The 20,535-nt window shown below is 40.7% G+C and overlaps 1 protein-coding gene across 2 annotated transcripts in view; it reads right to left on the reverse strand.

Moving 5' to 3' along the window:
• SLC7A11 (solute carrier family 7 member 11) overlaps window positions 1–20,535 on the reverse strand; it is a 60,309-nt gene that overhangs the window by 9,541 nt on the left and 30,233 nt on the right. For both annotated transcript variants that reach the window (XM_030947431.1, XM_030947432.1), the window contains exons 7-9: window positions 2,937–3,060; window positions 1,664–1,767; window positions 1,101–1,197 (exon numbers count right to left, since the gene is read on the reverse strand). In XM_030947431.1, coding sequence (XP_030803291.1) covers window positions 1,101–1,197; window positions 1,664–1,767; window positions 2,937–3,060 — 325 coding nt within the window. The remainder of the gene's footprint in view (window positions 1–1,100; window positions 1,198–1,663; window positions 1,768–2,936; window positions 3,061–20,535) is intronic.

Below are 20,535 nucleotides of genomic sequence, written 5' to 3' on the forward strand. Positions count from 1 at the left end.
CAGAAAATGTCTGTCAGGAAAAAATAATATATTAATACATTTTGTGCATTTCATTCCACAAAAAACAGTCAATGCAATTTACCCACAAGGTATGACTACACCCAAAGAAATAAAATGCAAGCTAAATGTTTATGGAAAATTAATTTCATTAAAACTTTTCACCATAATCACACTGCCTAATTTTCAAAACTTCAAAACCTATGGTTATATGTGCGCATATAAAATTCAACAATTCAGCAGTGAGCTTATAGGCTTCAAGAGCAAAAACCAATTTAAATTCCACAAGCTTTTGCTCTTAGTAACATAGACTCATAGGTGCATCTTCTGCTTTGGCTGTGAGTCCCTAAATATGGCAGAGGCCTTTCCAGATATGCTGCAGTCATTGATCCTGAAAGTGGGGCTGAATGCCCAGGATTATGAAGACTGCATGTTGAGTGAAAATCTTCCTGCCACTATGAAAACTGAACTTTGAAGTTTAGTCCTAACATTTTACCGTAAAAATTAGTTTGCAAAGCTAACACATGACCAACATTTACCTTTGCTGCTTATTTTAGAAGTCTGTAATAGGATTTCCACTGAAGCACCAGTGGTTTTCCTTAGCAAATCCACAGACTATTTCACAGGCACATGTTCTCTCGTTTTGTAATCACTGCTATGCTGGACAGCTGAGGGCTCTTCCTCCTTTATCTTAGTTGCAAAACTGCTTGCATTTTTTACTGTAAGGTAGTATAATGAGCCCTTAGGGTACTCCCAGATGCTGGTGTTTAGTTCAACTTTCAGTTAACTGAATCCCTTTCTTGTTTGTTTAACTAGGATTTGTTTCTCTGAAAGGCAACTAGCTCACCACTATCAGGTCCTTAGAAATTCAGGGCAATAAGATATGAATTAGGTTGCAGCGAGAGGCAAGAAAGCAAGGAGGAGATGATAGAATAAGAACAACTCACAAATCTCATTCCTCTTTCTCCTGTCCTCCACCCTGCCCAAAGCCCACGTTCACATTAATAAATGAGACTCAAGCAGCGCCCAAATTCTGTTTGAATCCTCTAGAGCAAGCCTGTAATATGAATTCTAGTGCAGGAACATTTGTTTGTATGATTTACCAAAACAATGACAGCTGGCAGAGGAGTGTGCTTGCGGACATGAATCATGGAGAGAATTTCTGGAAGGTGACCCTCACGGGATGCAACGAAGAACATCCTGGTGGGAAATAAATGTGGACAGATTTTAAATGTGCTCATTACTGTGAGTATGCCAAGTGGCTCATGAAAGTCAGCAGAGCAGAACTTCTTAGTCTTGTTTGAGGTGTTCTAAATGAAAGCACTGGAAGGAGAAACCCCCACACAGAAAGCAAAACCATCTCTGAAGGTGTCCCTTGACTGGTGTTGGGAAGGAGTTAATATTTTCCCTCCAGTTTTCCTCCTTTACGCGAAAAAAAGCAGCCATTGATTGAGGGCTAGCCTCAGAGACATTCATTTCCAAACCATTCGAAGGGTTTTAAAAATAGTACCCCACACAAAGTGAGAAAAAGCCCTACACCTGCTAAACAGCGTAGTCATTTATCATATCCCACTAAAGGAATAAACCCTACTCTCCCTTCCCCTTGCTTCCACACTTTCAGTGTGTCTCCCAAGCCCTGACCCCCAGGAACATCAGCAGTGCTCACCTGGATACTGCAAAAACGCCACCATTCATAGATCCAAAGCAGGAGAGAGCAACAAACACAGGCACAGCTAAAGAGAAGTTTCCCATCAGTCGTTCGGCAAAGGTCTGTTAGAAAAGAGAGAGAAACACACAATGATTTTTCATAAAGCGGGAAAATCATTTCCTTCTATTAACCAATTATCAAGGTGTTAGTTATCCCCCTTCTCTGCATCCCTCACTGAAAATCGTGCAGTGCATTTGTTGCTTCTTTTGTGAGGGTTCAGCTACTACAGCTGAGCTGTCCTACCCCTACCCCTGAGGGCATGTGGAAGGGCACGGCTCCAGTTGAAGCCATGATGAGGAGGTGGAATTAGGCCCAGACTCATGTCAATTTAAACCATTATGGCTCCAAAGAAGAAGATCAAGACCTGAATGTATTAAGGTTTGATCTGCACACCTAATACCTTTTTTCTACAGCCTTCCTTGCACTCAGCTGGTACTACCCAGTGGTATCATCTATCCATTCAGGCTTTAGTGTTTTAGGCTAGCAGAAGAGCCTTAATTGGAGTCTGGGGCACCACAGGCAACATGCATAATTTTTGTCGTGTTTATAAAAGGTTTTCTTTCTAGATCTCCCATTAGCTACAGAATTTGGTCATTTTTCAAAACTCACGTCAATTGAAATAGCCACAGGCAGTATCACTACTGGAAAAGAAATGGAATTATTTATTTCCTCATTGTGCCTCAGATACCAGAAATATAAAAATCAGTGTCATCACCACAATTTAGCAAGGACAACCAAAGCAGTGTTTCCTGGCCAGGTTGCCTTGCAACTCCTTCCCAAATGAGCTCCAGTATTCACAGCAACCCCCTTCCCAAGTACTCAGGACACACATTGTGCAGAGACAAAGTTACTGTATTCTGCCACTTAAGATAGTTCAGAGTTCTCTCTTCCATAAATATCTGTAATTCCTGCTTCCCAGGAGCTGAGTTTACAATTTAGCTCTGAATTTTTCAAGCATGTACTTGGCTATGAAATGTAAGTCCTATTGACATTGTTATAAGAGGTAAATAAATACAGTCCGATGTTACAATATAAATGCTACCGATGACCTGAACTGCAATCCCACTCATCAGTCAAAAATCAAATTTCACTGGGATGCTAATAAGTGCTGCCATACTAAAACCTGACTGGATGTGTCAACCCAATCTTTGTCCCCCCTGAAAATAAGAATAATATCAACAAACATAACTGCAGCAGGAACATATCTTTGTATTTTTCTTCTGTAACTTACCACTGCTACAGCTTTTGAAAGCAGCAATTCCCCAGCACTGATTGTAGTGAAATAAGCCACGTTTGTTAACACATAGCCAACTGTGACGATAATCATTGAAATGCATATTGCGAGGGGTATGTTTCTGAAATACACAAGGCAGCTCATTATTTTGCAATCTGGTTGCTAATCCCTGAACATGAAACAAATAACATGGGGAAAAAGCCACTAATGATGGTGAATGCGCATTTAGTGATCTCAAAATATCATCACTAGAAACTACCAGTAAAAAAAAAGAATAAACAAAACCCTCTGGACAAAGGAAATAGGTTTATCATGAAGAGGTGAGAAACCATTTGAGGGAGGAGTCCTTTGGGGACACCAAGGGGCTTATGGCCCCCATGCTTCCCATTGGTCCCCCACTTCCCATTTAAGTTGCCTACTCAGATTATTGACCTGCAAGCTGAACCCAAACACCTGGAGGTGTTTGACATCTTCCCCTGGATACCAAAATATCCATCCAGCATGCAAAATTCTGCCCTTTCCTCCTGGGTGTTTTTCTTCTTTTCCACACCTTACCACATCCCAGTGAACTCTCTCACTATTCAGGGGAACATGAGAGCAGAATATGACACAGAAAGGGAAATAGTACAAATTTGTAAATTTAGTACAGCACAAATGATGCTGAAAAGCACAACCCCCCTGCCATCCTAGCTAAAATACAGAACAACAAACAAAAAAATAATAACACCAAACTTTTATGTAGCATGTCGTTCTAGTCAGAAAAGTGGAATTATTTCTGTTTTTAAAAGGAGGAACAGAGGCACAGTGAATCTGTCCAAAGCCACACTGCAAGCAAATGTTTGAGTCAGGAGAAAAACCCAGGTGCCCCAAGTGTTAAGCTAGTCTCTTTCCACCTAATATGATTGATATCTACGTCACACCAAGAAAAAACTCAGATCTGAAACCAATCCTTTAGTTCCAAGGCTGGCATGTACAGTCGCTCTGAGGACAGCTGAGAGCTCCTCTTTCAGGGCTGGTTCCTTCCAGCTTTCTATATTAAGGCTGCTTTTGGAGGGATGGTGTGGTTGCCATATTTAAAGAAGGTCACCCCAGCAGGTGGCTAAAGGAAAGACAGGACTAGGAATTTTGGTATTCCAGAAGAGATCACAAGCACATTTCTCAAGAACTATTGTAATCACCTCAAAGGAAAAGGTATTTTGAAAACCAACACAAAGATCTTTCTTTTCTGATATTTTTTTCTCGAAGAAACATAGCCAGGTAAGAATTTAAGGATCTTCTTCACTTTATTTCCCAAATAGATCCTTCACGTCATTATGGCTGTATAGAGCTGAAAACAAGCTCTAACCTGAGACTGAATAAATAAATGTATTTATAAATAAGTAAAACAGGATGGTATCATTGTTGCACATCTTGCCCACCTCAGAAACCATGGTGTCAAATGCTCCCATTAACCCAGACACACAGGTGGGTAAGAGGATCGTGCTGGGAATGTAACACCAAATCTGAGTAGACATCATGATACTGTATTAAGCCACAGTTACCTCATGCACACATCTCAGGTGAAGAAACTGGAAGAAGGAAAGCCAGTCAACTTGTAGGGTGTGTTTGTTGACGGAGAAGATGACAGCAAGGACTAGAGCAAAGAGCCCAGAATACAGGTGCTGTATTGCTGGAAAACCCACAGTTACAGACACAAGAAATAACTGCAGCTCTGTGTGGTGATAATTTATGCCAAAATGAGGTTTGTAAGTCAGACAGATAATAGAAGGCAAAATGGGGTCTGTAAGTTGCTAGATATATTGCAATCAGTTGGGTTAAGCTTCTTACCTGACCTGGGTGTATAAATTGAATTCAATCCTCTTAGCATCTGATTCAAGGTAGGGATACATGGATTTAAAGCCTCTCAGAGCAGGTATTTTATCTATATTTTCTGCATCGCAGGTGAAAGCTTCAACCACCAAGCTTTTGGAAAAATCAGCCCTGACTCCAACCTTAAAAAGAGTGTTTTCAGCCAAATATAGCAAATTTGGACTTTTTTCACAAATACCATTTAAATGACTGAAAGCATAGTGCTAAACTTAATAGATTATCTTTGTTTGTTCTAACTCTTACTAAACACCTTATATCCACATCTAATTTAAATCCCAGTTTAACTTGTGATATAACAAAATGGCAATTCAAAATGGGGAGGAGGTGGTGGGGCTAAGAATCAAGCTTCCAAATGTGTGAAGAATGCGTACTTTATGATTGGCTTTTCACAAATATTAAAATGAATATTATATGTGTTATCTTAGAAAGTGATGCTGTATTCATTTTCTTAAGTAGCGTGTTAAATATAGTTTTAGGTTAAAATATAATGTTAAAATAGAAACTGTGCTATGTAGGATACTTTTTTTTCTAAAGAAAGGACTCGCACTGAGATAGCAGCCACAGGACACCTAAATCTTTCAGAGAAAAAGAATTTATTGCTCTCTTATCAGAAGAAACTGACTTCTCGCCTCACTCAGCCCTGAAGACACCGTTAGGATTGAGAGGAAGAAATTGACGATGACCAGACAAAATCCTTTGTTTGAATGGAATTTATGCATCATGTATGAAGTGTATTAATATGGAACAGGCTATCATTTTTAAGGGTTAATCCTCTGTTAATGTGGGTCCTTTTTCAGGCTTATTTTGCCCAGAAAAAGGTACCTGGACATCCATAACTCTTTGTTTCTATTCTCTCATATTGTCCTAATCCAAATTGTCCAAATAATTATTACTCTAATTATATTACTATTGTTATAACCATTTTATTACTATTAAACTTTTAAAATTTTAAAAAACAAGTGATTGGAATTTTTCACAAAACATGACCATTATCTGAGCACTTCAAGTCCTGCTTTGTTATGCTGAAGAGTGCTAACGCCCTTGGATAGTAATACCAACAAACACACTCAGAAGAATAAAACCCCTGAACAAGCCAGAACTAGTCAGGAAGCACTATTCATTAAAAAGCCTGCAAATCATAACCCAGCGCCTGGAGCAGCACAAGGGATGCTGTGACTTCTCAGCTCTCAAGTCCCTGTTCCTGGAGGAAACGAGTGCTCAGGCTGCACCACCTTTTGTCTCCTGGCAGGAGTGAGCTTTCAGAGGGCTGTGGTATCCCTGCACAGCCCTTCCAAGCGCTGCTTATTACCCACTGCTTCCAGTGGCAGATTCAGACAGAAATAAAAGTCCAGTTTTGAGATTTCCGGGATAAGCGGTACGGTATGGTTCACTTCTCACTGACACCTCCATTCAGATTCGCGTTAGTCCTCAAAACACCTGAAAACACAGGCAGACAGGCAGGAACCATATGCAAAACCACTGAGTGAGAGCTTAAATTGTGTCTTTTCTATTCATCCAGTTTAGGAGACAGTTCCCAATTTGAAACAGAATCCCATTATCAGATTCTCTGCTGTGAACTACAGTCTCCATGCTAGAATAAAAGCTATAATGCCATTAGCAATAAAGACTACCTCCTTTCCTTAGAGGATCACTGTACCAATTTTCTTGGAATATTTTAGATACTCTCCAGACTTCCAGATCTTGTCTCTAAATAAGAAAAATCATACCTAGGCTCTAGTCTCAATTAAACTGCCTCTACTGATGCAGTTTCCACCTTTTCACTGCTGCATTCTATGAATCACACAGAACACAGGGTGCCCACAATACTGATAAGCCATGTTTCTGGTGTAAAACAAATTCACAGCTGCCTCACAACTAGCTGAGACTTTTGGACTACAGAGAGAAAATTCAATAATTGGTTAGAAGGGGAAGCTGCTGCCAGGAAAGCCTTTTTGCAATACTCATGTCTTCTCCCAAATCTTTGAAGAAAATCAGTATCAAAGGGAATCTGAGGAAATCTGAATGAGGACAATGTTGACCATATAATTAAACAGCCTTTTAAAAAGTGGGTGACAGACAATTAGGATAGCTTCTATGTAGCTGAATGTTGACTACAATTGAATTGAATCTTCATACATTTAAGACTTACCCATCCCTAGCTGCTATTCAAAGCTAAATCTTCCCCTTCTGCCCTATATACAGAGTAACTGTAATGAAGAATCACGCTTGAACAAAGAGTGCATTTACCTTGTGATTCCCAGAAAAAGAGTCACCAAGGAGCCTACCATCACACACAAGTTCAGGGCTGGGAATACAGCTAGCCCATCCTTTGCCATACAGGGCTGAAATGGTTGCCAAGCAATGCTGTATATCGCTTGGAAGCAAATTTCCTTCCTCTAGAGCCTGTAAAAGGCACCAGGGCATATGGTTCAGCTAATCAGGATAACCACTGGGTTTTGCATTTAACCTTTAGTGCTGCAGAATCATAGATCTTCTGATAATCTGCTCTAGTACATCTCTACTCCTACAAATATTTTTGCAAGAAAAAGCAGAGCAAGCAAGGGAAAGGAGAAAAAAAACAATATAAAAGGAAAAAAGAGAGAAAGTCAGAGGAAGAACCCTAGGGTGACAAAAACCATGTCAACAAATCAGCTGAGGAACATTCCTAGAAATGTACAGCACATATTCCAGGTTAATGGCAACTTTTATAACAGCAAACAGAGCACTAAGAGCCGTGTCCACTGAGGGCTGTTTTCCCTATGAAATGACAACCACGCAGTCAAAGACACCCCTCGAAGGCAGCTGAGTTCACAACGATGAAGCGCCTTCCTGCCACATTCTTTGTCACTTAGAGGTCATACCAAAACCTCTTCCTTGCATCCATATCAAAGCCAGGGTTTTACAAATACTCAACATAGTCAGCTGTCCTGGACAAAGCTGCGCTAGCAGGACCCAGCCAGGAAACATAAATAAAAAGGTTGAAATAAATAACTTAATTACTGATACAGTTACATGAAATTACATCTTTACTGTAGTAAAAAAAATTGTGGAAGATAATTTTGCATATAAATTTAGAATGACAATAACAAAGAAGGAAAGAAATCCTAATTCCCTCATATGATTTATGGGCAAGGATTTACTTAGTTTTCATGAGCATGATGCTGTATATTCTATATTTCCTTAGTTGAAAATTTACCACCAGAGGAGTTTCAAAAGTTCCCTTGTCCAATAATTTATTCACCATTTGCAATCTGCTAAGCAATTTTTCAAATGAACTCTTTCCAGATTTTGGTACTCTTAAAAAAAAATCTAACCATCCACTGCACTGCCCATAGCACCAAAACTTAGCAGAAAAAGAGCAAATTTATCACAAGAGTAAATTTATCCAAATAACCTGACACTGAGGGAAAAAACCAACAAAAAACAAACAAACAAACAACAACAACAACAACAAAAAAAACACACAAAAAAACCCCACCAAAACAAATACATAAAGTGGCAAGAGAAATTTAATATTTCCAGGACTTCAGTGCAAGACTAGAAGACACTCAGGCTTGCCTTAGTAAGCACTGTGTTCCAGAGTCCAAACTATGTCTCTCACCATTCCCAGGCGGTCATTCCATGAGCTGTGGCAATCCTAAATCCTGGACAGCAAGCAGCACATTTCAATATAAATTCACTTATCCCTGACATGTTTTTCATGTAAAAAGCAGCCTATAAGACAAGACTTTACACTGAAGGGATCAAATCATCCTCACCATATCAACAGGTGAAAAGACTACAATCTCATCCATCTGCTAGGAGAAAACGCAGATGTAAACCCTCAAAGGAGGTCACCTCCCAGGACTGAATCAAAGCCAGGAATAGAGAGACAGAAGGGATGGGCATCATCACTGCACCTCTCAGCTCCACATATTTCTACATGCTAACCAGTGTCTCAGCAACTGCTGACTTCAGTGACAAGCTATTGTTTTGTTTAATGAAGATTCCCATCAGCAAAACATCTCTTCACTGCCTTCCAATATGTCCCATCCTTATGTTCCAGATCAGAGGAACTTGCAGTCTGTGGGCTTGCAGCTTAGACAATATCCAATTATATAACTGCCCTCTGTCATCTTGTGATCTTTTTTTGATTTTGAGAGGAGGAATGAAAGAAAGGAAAGCCCAGTCATTAAGATGCACTCTCATTTACACCACCACCTGCTCCATGGAAGCTACTGCTGGAGTGAAGTTTTAAAGGGCTCCCCTTATTCATTTCCATGCTTTGGTTCCATATCTCTTACTTCAGAGACACAGCAGCATGACACCGGGATTAAAGAGTGAAGAATCAGGCTGCAGTCTGCATTTCAAAGCCTTCTTGCCTTCTACCACCTAGAAAGAGAAGAAAAGAGCTTCTGCTGTGCTAATTACTTATTGTCTTCTCAGTGTTTGGCTTCACTGGTTCAGATTATAATTGCTTACAGTTTGCAAATAGGGTCTTCCATGACCAACTGACTTTAAAGGGTCATACTGTGTATTCAGTGTGCTGCAAAAGGCAGGAAATTTTATTAACTTCTCAGGTGTTTTCAGCACTCTTTCCAACAGATTTTCCTCAAAAACTAATCAGCATAAATACTGCCTCAAGAGTTAGGTATTAATTGCACAGGGTAACACTCCTCCATAAAATATCTCCTTTCAGGCAAACTCTCCCAACTCAAGTCTCAAGAGGCAAATCTGTCCAGAGCCCTGGAGAAACTGAGAATAGTTGTTATGCTCACAAGGGGATTGGCTTTATTTTAACAGATGTTTAAAGTTGGCTGTGATGTCTTTGTGTACACTCAGGTTGCCAAGCCAGATATCTGACCACAGTGCTCATTTATGTCAAGCCCCACCCTGTCAAGTCAATACCTTTTACGAAACATCTTTCTTGGAAGAGCAGAATGAACTCTGAAACTTGGACTACCAGCCAGAGACACTCCTCATGGTCAAGCAGGATCCTGAATCGTTTTGCATGGAGTGCATAGCACTACTGGCATTCCCAAAGAAAACTATGCCAACACAGCAGATGTCAAAGATGACAGCTAAATACACAAAGAACTTTTGAGATTACAGCACTAAATATTAGTCCCTCTGTCTCTGCTCAGCCTTTTCTTCTATAGCAGGCATGGGAGTGCTCCTAGGAGCCAGAAATGAAGCATAAGGTGCAGCACACAGAGCTACTATGGGGACTAATTTTTAAAATCTCTTTAAAAGAAGCAATGGAATACAGACTTGAAACATAAAGTATCAACCACCCCCTGCGATTTCTCAGTCAACTCTATTTCTGTAAGTACATCAAGTGCTAGTGTTCAACATCTTCATGTTGCAAACTTACTGTACTAAGTTTACAGCTGTGTCCAAAAGACATGTGAATAACCAAATGTGGCTTTTATTTTGCACTGTAACTTGACCCCAAGTTCAAGTGCAAAATAAAAGCCACATTTGGTTATTACAAATGGCATTACTACATCCCTCCTGACAACCTGGAAGTCCCAAGGAGCTTGCTCTTCTTTCCTACTGCTACAGTCATACCTGCAGGGAACTAGGCCTACCCTAGGAAATCAAGTGTACTTATTTTTGAGTCTAGGAGGCTTAACCAGAGAACAGCCAGGTGCCTGGAAAATGCAGGATCTCTAGCAAAGGCTCTGCATTTTGCATTTCAGAACCTGAAATGGTAGTGAAGATGGCCAGAAGACAGTGGTTATTTATCTAGTGTATTGCAATAAAAGTGAGGTTTAGGTTCGACCTAGTTAAAAGATTGTCTGCCACTCTCACAAAAGCTTGCCATTTAAAGAGCAGCAGAGTCTAAATTCAGAGGATTCAAATACAAATATACTGTCACTCCTGGGTTTGATGAATGACTTCTATGTTTCTATCTTACATCATCATTTAACATCACCCTCCTTTTATTTCATTTGTGGGGAGCATTAATGTCCTCGAGGAAGTTTGTGACCTTTTCCACCAGAGAGACAAAACCTCAGATTTTACTTTTATTGCCCAGCTCTTTCCCAGACAGAAGATGAAAGGAGAACCTCTGCTCTCTCAAAGAAAGTTCCAGCATTTTATTTTCTCCTGAGGTCTATTTGTGGAAGTGCTCCCAGTACTGCCAATAGTGTAGATCATGGTGAGAAGCACTAGCAAATCATGGTGCTTGCTTGGAGGCAAGGAAGCCATAAAAACAAACCTGACACAGGGCTGTAAAAAATAAACATCTGCCTGCACCCAGCTCCTGCATGGAAATGAAGGGGAAAGGGGGCAGAGGCACAATCCAAAGCACTTCCTCCAAGCTGCTTTACTTAGTGGGTCTAGTGGGTCTAACTTCCTCTTAACTACTCCATATCATCGCATATCTCATTGCCAGACTTAAATAAATGCAAAAGGGAAGAACTGAAGTGATTGTGTATCAAAAATAGTTCAATTTATTACAGCGGTGTGACCGTGTTCACAGGGGTCTGAGGACGAGGGAAGAGATGAGGATTTGACTCCATGTTTCAGAAGGCTTGATTTATTATTTTATGGTATATATTACATTAAAACTATACTAAAAGAATAGAAGAAAGGATTTCATCAGAAGGCTAAGAATAAGAAGGAATGATAACAAAATTTGCATCTCAGACTCTCTGAGCCAGCTGGGCTGTGATTGGCCATTAATTAGAAACAATCAACATGTGCCAATCAAAGATCCACCTGTCGCATTCCACAGCAGCAGATAATCAATGTTTGCATTTTGTTCCTGACACCTCTCAGTTTCTCGGAGGAAAAATCCTAAGGAAAGGATTTTTCATAAAAGATGTCTGTGACACAGCGGGCTCTCCTGGGAATTTGAAATTATTAATTCCCTGAGCACCTGATTTACGAACAGTGTCTACTTTCTCCAGACAGGATCACTTTTCTTAGGAAAGATGGACCACTGGCAGCAGTTGGCAGTGGGGGAGTGAGGGATATTTAGAATTATAAACAAGGGAACCTGATCTGGGCAATGTGCCGGTCAGGGCACGTAACTGAGAAACCTAACCCATCATCTCCTGCATAACAATATCATGGCCAGGGAAAGAGATCACAGTGGCTGTGAAAGGAATCCCACTAAAAACAGTGCTGCCTGTCACAGTACCCTCCCCACACTGCCACAAGTACCTCAGGGTTTGCAGGGAGTGGGGCTGGGGTGGAAGCAGAGCCCTGCCTTGATCCGTGTGTATTTCTATTGTCTACGTTTGTAATTTGGGTGAGGGCAAATGACAGAGCAGCACTCTGAGGAATGCAAGGGAGCAGGCAAGGCTGCTATCATCCCCAAAATGATCTACTCACACTCACAGCCTGGCAACAAGTAGCCTGAATACCAAACTCCTCATTCAGTTCCAGTGGAAGGTACAGGAGGGAATGCTATCCCCTTAACCCCTCTAAAAGCTGGACTTTTTGGGAAGCATCACTGGTAGCATATTAATGGCTCCCTACAGGAATAAAGGAAGGTAAATGCTTAGATCTACAGAGGGAAGAGCATACACCTCTGCGTGTATGTGCATAAAAGGAGTCAGATTTTTCATACTTGCTAAATTCCTTGACATTTAATTTTGAGCAGGAGGGTTTCCACAATGCCAAGGATCATAAAGGAACAATTTGCTGCTGTATGTTACCATTGATATTTCAGCATGAATGAAAATTGCACCATTTGGTGATGAAAAGAGCCGCTATTTGTAATAAGGAGCACCATGGAAACCGAAATGTCACTTACCAAGACAGGGTCTTCTTCTGAAGAAATTCAAAATGAGAAAAATGGTAAATGCAGGTGCCTTAAAGCATTAGCATTTTTAAAGATACAAAAAAGGTGTAAATGAAATTAAAAGGAGATGTCTTAACAATACTGCACTGCCATGAAGGTGGCTGTCTGGCAGATAAATTGTTTTCTCTGCAGAAAGCAGGGAAATTCTGGTCTTGCTAAGGACAGCCCAGCAAAGCACCTAGAGATGTGGGACAGCCCTATACAGCCACTGAAATAACTCTGTAGGAGTTCTGACATAGAACAGAAGTCCAGAAAACTTCAAATGTGAGCTTAAATATGCCTTTGCAGCACACTGTAACTGGAAGCACTTGAATGGAGTTCAAATGGGAATATCAACTTTTTCTATTTTATTACCTTCTGTGCTTTGAGTAGGGAAACAGTAAGCTGAAATCCTCTCTCACTAAAACTTCATAATGCTGAAACTACAATCACAAGCATAGGAGAAAAGCTTATCCTTGTCTTTTTTGATGAAGTGATATCATGAATCAAAATATGCACAATTTTCAGAATGGCCAGTAAGGTTGAAGTTTCCTTTTTCTGTGTTCAAACTGAGAAATCTTAAACATAACCTTAAACATAACCTTAGAGAGTTAATCCTGAAACTCTGCTGCAGATCAAGTTCCCTGCAGTTGATAGTGACATGAAATAGCCAGACTTAGTAGCCTATTTCAATTATCTTGGACAGTATAATCAACGAGACTCAGGATTTTAAGGCTGACTCATCTTTGCAATTGCACATTGTTCGGTGTACCCTCTGCAAAAATGCCCTATTCTTCCATGCTAAAATCTTAAAATGAAAGTGATAATGAGGGTTCATACAGAATTTACCACATTATCTCTTATCCTGACCCATAACATCAGCCTAAAAGGACCGTGTACCGGCCATCAGAAATCCCTACATCCTGGCACTCCACAGCAGCCTGTCCAGCACCAGCCCCCCTGACTTCTGCATTTGAAAGCAAACCTAGATTATCATAGAAAGATTTAGGTTGAAAGGGACCATTAAACGTTATATAGTCCTACTTCCCTGGGAAGAGGACAGACCCCTTCCCTGGATCAGACAGCTCAGAACCCCAACCAGCCTGGCCCTGAATGTTCCCAGGATGGGGCATCCACCACTGCCCCAGGCAACCCATTCCACTGCTTTACAATTGTAAACCCCTTCTTCCACATAGCTAATCTAAACCTATTCTCCTTTGGTTTAAAATCATTACCCCTTTTTCTGTACATTGCAACAGATCCTGATAAAAATTCTGTCTTCGTTTTTCTTGCAGGACCCCATTTAAAAACACCAGCTCCGGGGAACAGGACAAGTTTATGTGTTAGTTTAGCAATAATGCTTGCAAGACATTTTTTCAGTAACCAAAATAAGCACAAAGCAAATGGCAGCTTTTGGGCCTTTGTGGGCAAAAATATATTCTTAAAAGCAGAGAAAATATGTAATTCACTGCACTCCAGGGTCTTTCCAGTACAGCATCGTGACTCTGTCAACACTTAACACCGAGCCGAGGTGGCCTAAAGCTTGGATCTGTTCATGTCTGGGATAGCCTGCAACTAAGAAAAAGCCTCTGCTCATGACTTTTACAATCACCAAGCAAGAATCTTAAAGGATTGCTGCTTTTTTTTCACGACCATTGAAATATTTCTTCCTCAGACTCACAAGCAGCTTATCCTCTAATGGGAGTTTTGCCCAAGGAAAATTAATTTCATGGTCTTCTACATTCGTTGTGGATAAATCTTTACTTTTATCTGGTTTTGCTTAGCAACTGGTTTTTTTCCTGTAATAAACAGATATGATAAACTAGAAGTGCCTGTCATTCCTTTACAGTGCTAGATGAATGTAAATTTTCTTTCCTTTAAAACACCCCCACATAGAAGTTAAACCTCTTGCCATATCAGAGTGCTCCTATTCATTATCCATTCTTATTATCTATGGAGGAGGTCTCTAAATTGCTGTCAGATCTTTCCAAATGATGGTATCAAAACTATTCTTGTAAGGGATTTTCCATTCCATCATACTTCAAAAAATTAAATACTGTTATTGTATAGTCCACTTTTTGACAATAAACAAAACATAATGTCAAGGTGAAGCTGGAAATAACAGCACTTGTTCAACAGCAAGTGCTGCAAGTGAATGAGGATTGACATAATAAACCACAGCACCACTATTTGTGAAATGCAGATTATTCACTTCACAGCACCTCTGGAGCATTAACAATCTTATATAAATCCTCTTAGTTTACATTTCATGGATATAGGCTGTACTGTAATTTAAATGACTAAAAACCCTAATGGTCACCTAGTTAACAATAGTCGTTCCATAAATAAAATATCACTGTCACTTTGTGTTTAAAATTCCAAGATATTCACAGCCAACTATCAACATGTAAGTGACCAGAACCTGCTCCCAAGAATATCTGCACACCCATAAGCACCCATAAAACAGCCACCATGCTGTGAAGGGGTGTGCAGGGGAATAACAATCTTAGCATTCACTAGGTAAAGATCAATTCTCCCTGATGGAAATTCTGCTGTAACACGGGAAATTATGTACTCATCTACAGGAAAGATATACAAAGCCAAATTGTCTGATTTTGATATGACTATTACATATCTTAAATACAAGCCAGCAATCTCACTACCTATTAAAAATGAACAATCAGATAAGAGAATCCCATTTAATGTCTCATACAAAAAGACTGTGTCAGAGTAAGTCATTGTGCTGGCTGAAGTAAGTGGAACATATTCCTTCTCTTGTGTGTGTAATACCATTGCTATTGGAATTGTGACCATGCCAACTACTCATGGTGGCATGGCACGTCTTATTAACTCTTTGTGCATTATAAAACTCCAATCTGATGTGCATGACTGCAATAAAGAGCATATGGCCCTTGCAATTTTTGTTGCCCATTGCTTTGTTTGTATTTTATTCTCCGATTTTGTATCTTATCCCAGCAAAAAATGCTGTCTTACTTTCTCTGACAGTCATATCACCACCTCTGTCAGATGGTGCCAGCCAGCATCAGCCTAATGGTATACTCCAGTAAAAGATTTACTGTTAATGGCAAGCAAGATGCTCCTACATGTGCTGGTGTAACACCCTGCTTACCTAACACTGCCTTAGCACTCTGCTCTTCCTCATTTTTGAGGCTCAGCATTAAAGAGAAAATGAAATAAAAAGTGGCAGAAGAGGGTCATCCCCTTCTGGCTCCAGGAGAGGATGCACCACATACAGATCACAACACTGCACTATGAATTAAAGTAGCTGTTGCTGCCCTATATAAACAACCACAGGTAGTGGGGGTCATTTGCTTTCACAAATACCAGGATAAATGGCTGTGAGACCTCTTTTTCTATACCCAGGCTATAAACCAACACTGGCAGTACCCATGAGAAAAGGCTGACATGTAATTTCATAAGGAATTTCAGGGTTTTGGCTGGGGTTTACAGCTAGATTTCAGTGCTATTTGAAACACAGATTTAATTCTCAGACCAAAACATTAGGGTGAGTGCTCTGAGTCACCTCCACAAGAGCTAATGCTGTTGGTAAACACAGAAATAAGAGCTCAAGCATCAGACAAAGCCCGCTTCCAGTTTTAAAGTGGGAAGGAGAAAATCTGAGAGAGGTTTACCCACAACACAGAGCAGCACCCACACTAGAAATTCTATAAAACACACTTGCTGTCACAAAGAGTGCAACACCCCTGGGACCTAGGACAGGAGATGTGAGGTGCAGCTTCAGTGACTGCTCTGAATCACCTCAGCTGGACTTGTCACCCTCGTGAATTTACCCATGTTTCTATCTACCCCTAATACACTATTGCCCATCACTTTTACAGTAATTTCAGCCAGGGCCCCTGCTTATGAACCACCAAAAGAGAATGAAAATGTCTAATGGAACCTTCACTGTGGCCAAGAGAAGAGCTGCTCAGCCCTGAGAAACCCTTCATCTCTCCAGTAAAATACACTCTGTTCTGCAGCAGAGCATCAGTCTTGCAAGGGATTTTTATTCCCACCATGAATATTTTGCTGAGCAGCTCAGGTTTCCCATGAAGAGGAAACTCTTCAGGTACTGCTACGTAACTCAGTGAAATAGAAATAGATGTTAGAATAGTTTTGCATGTGTTTCAGCTGGTGAAAATGAAGGAAAATCCAGGGCAATGGAAACTTCGAAGGTTACAATATTTTGTGTTACATTACCCTGCTAGTAAAGCAGATTACGATTTTTCCAGCTACCCAGAGAGACTGTAGATAAACATTTGTTTTACTTCCTTAGGAGAGCTGATTCATAGTAACCATGATTCACATAAACAAACAGAAGTGATTTAAAAAAACCAAAAAGTAAAACCAGCAACAGGAAAGCAAACAAACCTTACACTCAGCAGGTTATCACATTGGCAAACAAAATGAGCCACGAGGGCTAGAAAGGAGCAATATGTTGTGCACTGGCACAACACCACGCACCAAATAGCCACTGTGGGGACAGACAGGGCCAGCACACAGGCTTGTCACATCCTCACACCTTGGAGACACCAAAGCTCCATGAAACAGAGTGGCTGCAGGACCCTCTGCAGCAGCCAGCCACAGTCTTGGCACCCAGCACACACCTTCTCCACTCCGGAGCAGGAGGGAGGGCAGGAAGCTCCTCCACCTGAGCTCCCTGGACTTTGTTTCCTCAGAAGAGGTGCCACAGGCTTGGCAGAGGAAAGCCTGTTTGAGGGCTTGTATCCTAAGTGTGCACTTCCATGTAGATGTTTGCCCCTTCTGTGTACACTGCAAGCAGAACCTCACCCATACCTTCCATTGTCACCTATGAACTGACGAAAACAGTCACTTGTAAAAACCAAAAGATTGAAATCATGCAATAGTTTTGGTTGAAAGGGACCTTAAAGACCATCTAGTTCCACCCTCTGCCATGGACAGGGACACTTTCCCCTTGACCAGTCTGCTCAATCATCATCCCCTCAGAAGAGATTAGTCCAGACCCCCTTTCTCCACTGGCCCTGGATTAAAAAAAAGAGATAAGGACAGGCATCACAGCAGCCCAGGCATTCACATGTCCATTCATCTGGTGGGTTTGCAGGAACCTCTCCCACCCTCCCAGGATCCTGCCCCAACGATGCATTTTTAGAACTGTCAAATAGTTCTAACAAATGATCTTCAAAAAGTTTCAGTTGTCTCCAGGATTCTGAAGGAATTCATCCAGTCATTTTCATTTCAAGTTGGTTCTTTTATCTTAAGCCACAGAGTCTACATAAACAGAAACAAACATATCAAAGCAATGGCTTCTGAAGTATTGCCCTAATGTAGATCTGCCTTAGAGGAGGAGGACAATCCCTCAGGCAGCATGCACTCCCACCCTGCCTTACCATCCTCCCTCCCAACAGCACACACAGAACAGAACCACTACTGCCCCTGTGTCCTGGGATATAACAGTATGGTATTCCACTCTCTGCCCTTGCAACTTATCTTTTTCCTTTCATCCTCCACCTATGTTTGCTGCATAGATTTGATTTTTTAGGTAGCTGACTACTGTCACAGACATCTTTTATGAAAAATCCTTTCCTTAGGATTTTTTCCTCCTGACAAGCTGAGAGGCCTCAGGAACAAAATGTAAACATTGATTATCTGCTGCTGTGGAATGCAACAGGTGGATCTGTGATTGGCCCATGTTGGTTGTTTCTAATTAATGGCCAATCACAGCCCAGCTGGCTCGGACAGAGTCTGAGCCACAAGCCTTTGTTATCATTCTTTCTTTTCTATTCTCAGCCAGCCTTCTGATGAAATCCTTTCTTCTATTCTTTTAGTATAGTTTTAATATAATATATATCATAAAATAACAAATCAAGCCTTCTGAAACATGGAGTCAGATCCTCATCTCTTCCTTCATCCTAAGACCCCTGTGAACACCGTCACAGACTACCTTCCTGATTTCTGACTGATGTCTTGGCAGTATCCTTATTACATTTTTGAGACATAAAATGAGCTAGAATCAGATTCTCTATCAGACAATTAGAGGAAAAAGTGCAGAGGTAGCACTATTAATTCAACTCACATATCCACAGATAAAACCCAGCACAGCAATACTGTATCGACCCATGCATCTATAGCACTCATTTTTATTCTGCCATTTTCCCACTCAGTCTTCTCCAACACCCATGCCAGGTGTCTCCTATAAGTTAACTCTGTATGAAATAATAATTCAGTCTATAAAAATCAAACAAATACATAGAAAAAGACAACTACTGTGTTTCTTTAGCGTGCACAAAACTTTAGGTATGAAAACTGCATTGTCTCATCCTGAATATTTCCACGGCCTTCAGCTTGACTTTTATGTGAGTAGGAGTATTTTATACAAGGAATATAAATGTTAGAGCAGGCAATAATACAAGTGACCTTGCCCTGCTTCATTCAATAGTGAATTATTAGTCTTCTCAACTGCAGTTTTATAAGACATCCTTATTGTCTTAATTAATGATCAAGGTATATCTTTGAAATCTTTACAGACACTGCAGATTACATCACTCTCTTTTCTAATTTACTCATATTGGCTCATATATCAGTTTAAAGCCTGCCGCAGGTAGCTCTTCACTGCAGTCAATTTCTAAACAGAACATCGTGTTTCTTTTTTTCTTTTTCTTTTTTTTTTTTACTTAAAGAGAAAGATAATAAAGAGGAAGTGGGAGTTAGAAAGATCTGAAGACAGCTGAACCAATTCAAATGCTAAACTGGGGTTTAGAAAGCAGCTGCCAATGACAAAGATACAGCACCCCAGGGTCATCTCTCCCGCGGTGTGGAATTTCACCACAGGACTCAACAGTGATATAAGCACCCAAAAAAATGGGGTGGGGGAAAAAAAGCAAGTAACTGCATATGGGAAAAGAAAAAATAAATAAAAATATCTGATAATATGTATTGAATGTGTGTCACGTACACATCCCTGAACATCATAGACTGTAACAGCATCCCTAACTAAATGTCTTAAGAAAACATGCAGCCTCTGGAAAGCAGCAGGCACACACAGTGGCTGCCTCTGCCTGTCTCAGAGGAAAGGAAGAGGAATAGTGCCCGATGAAATCTGCAGCCCTTTTGTTATCCCTGTTGCTGAAGCCTTTGCTCCCTGTGACCACCTGGATGACAGGTGAATTAATGCAGTGAGTCATCTTCCCAGACCCTCTGCTGCCCGCATCTCCTGCTCTGTGAATTCAGAGCACTGCTCAGACACAAGGTGCATCTGTCAAAGACAAGGCAGGGAATTTGCAGTGTTTTCTGCATACATCTGGGTCCCTCCAGACTCGGGCTGCACTGTGCTCTCCAGCTGTGCTCTCCATTCCCTCTCTCTTCTGACACAGCACTGCTGTGAAGTAGGACCTCATGCACCTGTGGGGCAGGGGACACTCAGGCAGGAGGAATTTGCATTCAACAGCCAAGAATGAGGAAAACAAGAACAGAAGGACCGAATCTGCATCCTCAGTTAATTATATATGGTAGCTACTATGTTGAAAGTCTCAAAAATTACAGGGCCAAAGAAATGTCTTCACTACAAGACTACAGGATAATCCACACTATCAAATCCAAAAATCCAGTCCAACGTAATTGAAGTTAACAAAAAAAAGAAAGAAACCAATTATTTGGATTTTAGTTTGGGTTACCATCCAATTCTATTCTGACTCTTTCCCCATTTTTACCTCAAGCTAAACACAGTTAAAAATCACGGTTTTACTTCTTACTCTGGTTGGAATATTTCGTGGATTCCGTCACCCCCAACAAATCCTATCACAGACAGAATCCAATTAGGGCTCACGAGCAAGTTGCAACCCTAGAATCATTTGGATGTATCACATGAAACGCAATCATATTTTGTGAGCAGAACCAACAGATTGTCAAGGTTAGGGCATTTATGGCACATCTCCTAAGGGGTGGGATGGAGAG

Source organism: Camarhynchus parvulus, chromosome 4, assembly GCF_901933205.1.
Source record: "Camarhynchus parvulus chromosome 4, STF_HiC, whole genome shotgun sequence".
Classification (NCBI taxonomy): Eukaryota; Metazoa; Chordata; class Aves; order Passeriformes; family Thraupidae; genus Camarhynchus; species Camarhynchus parvulus.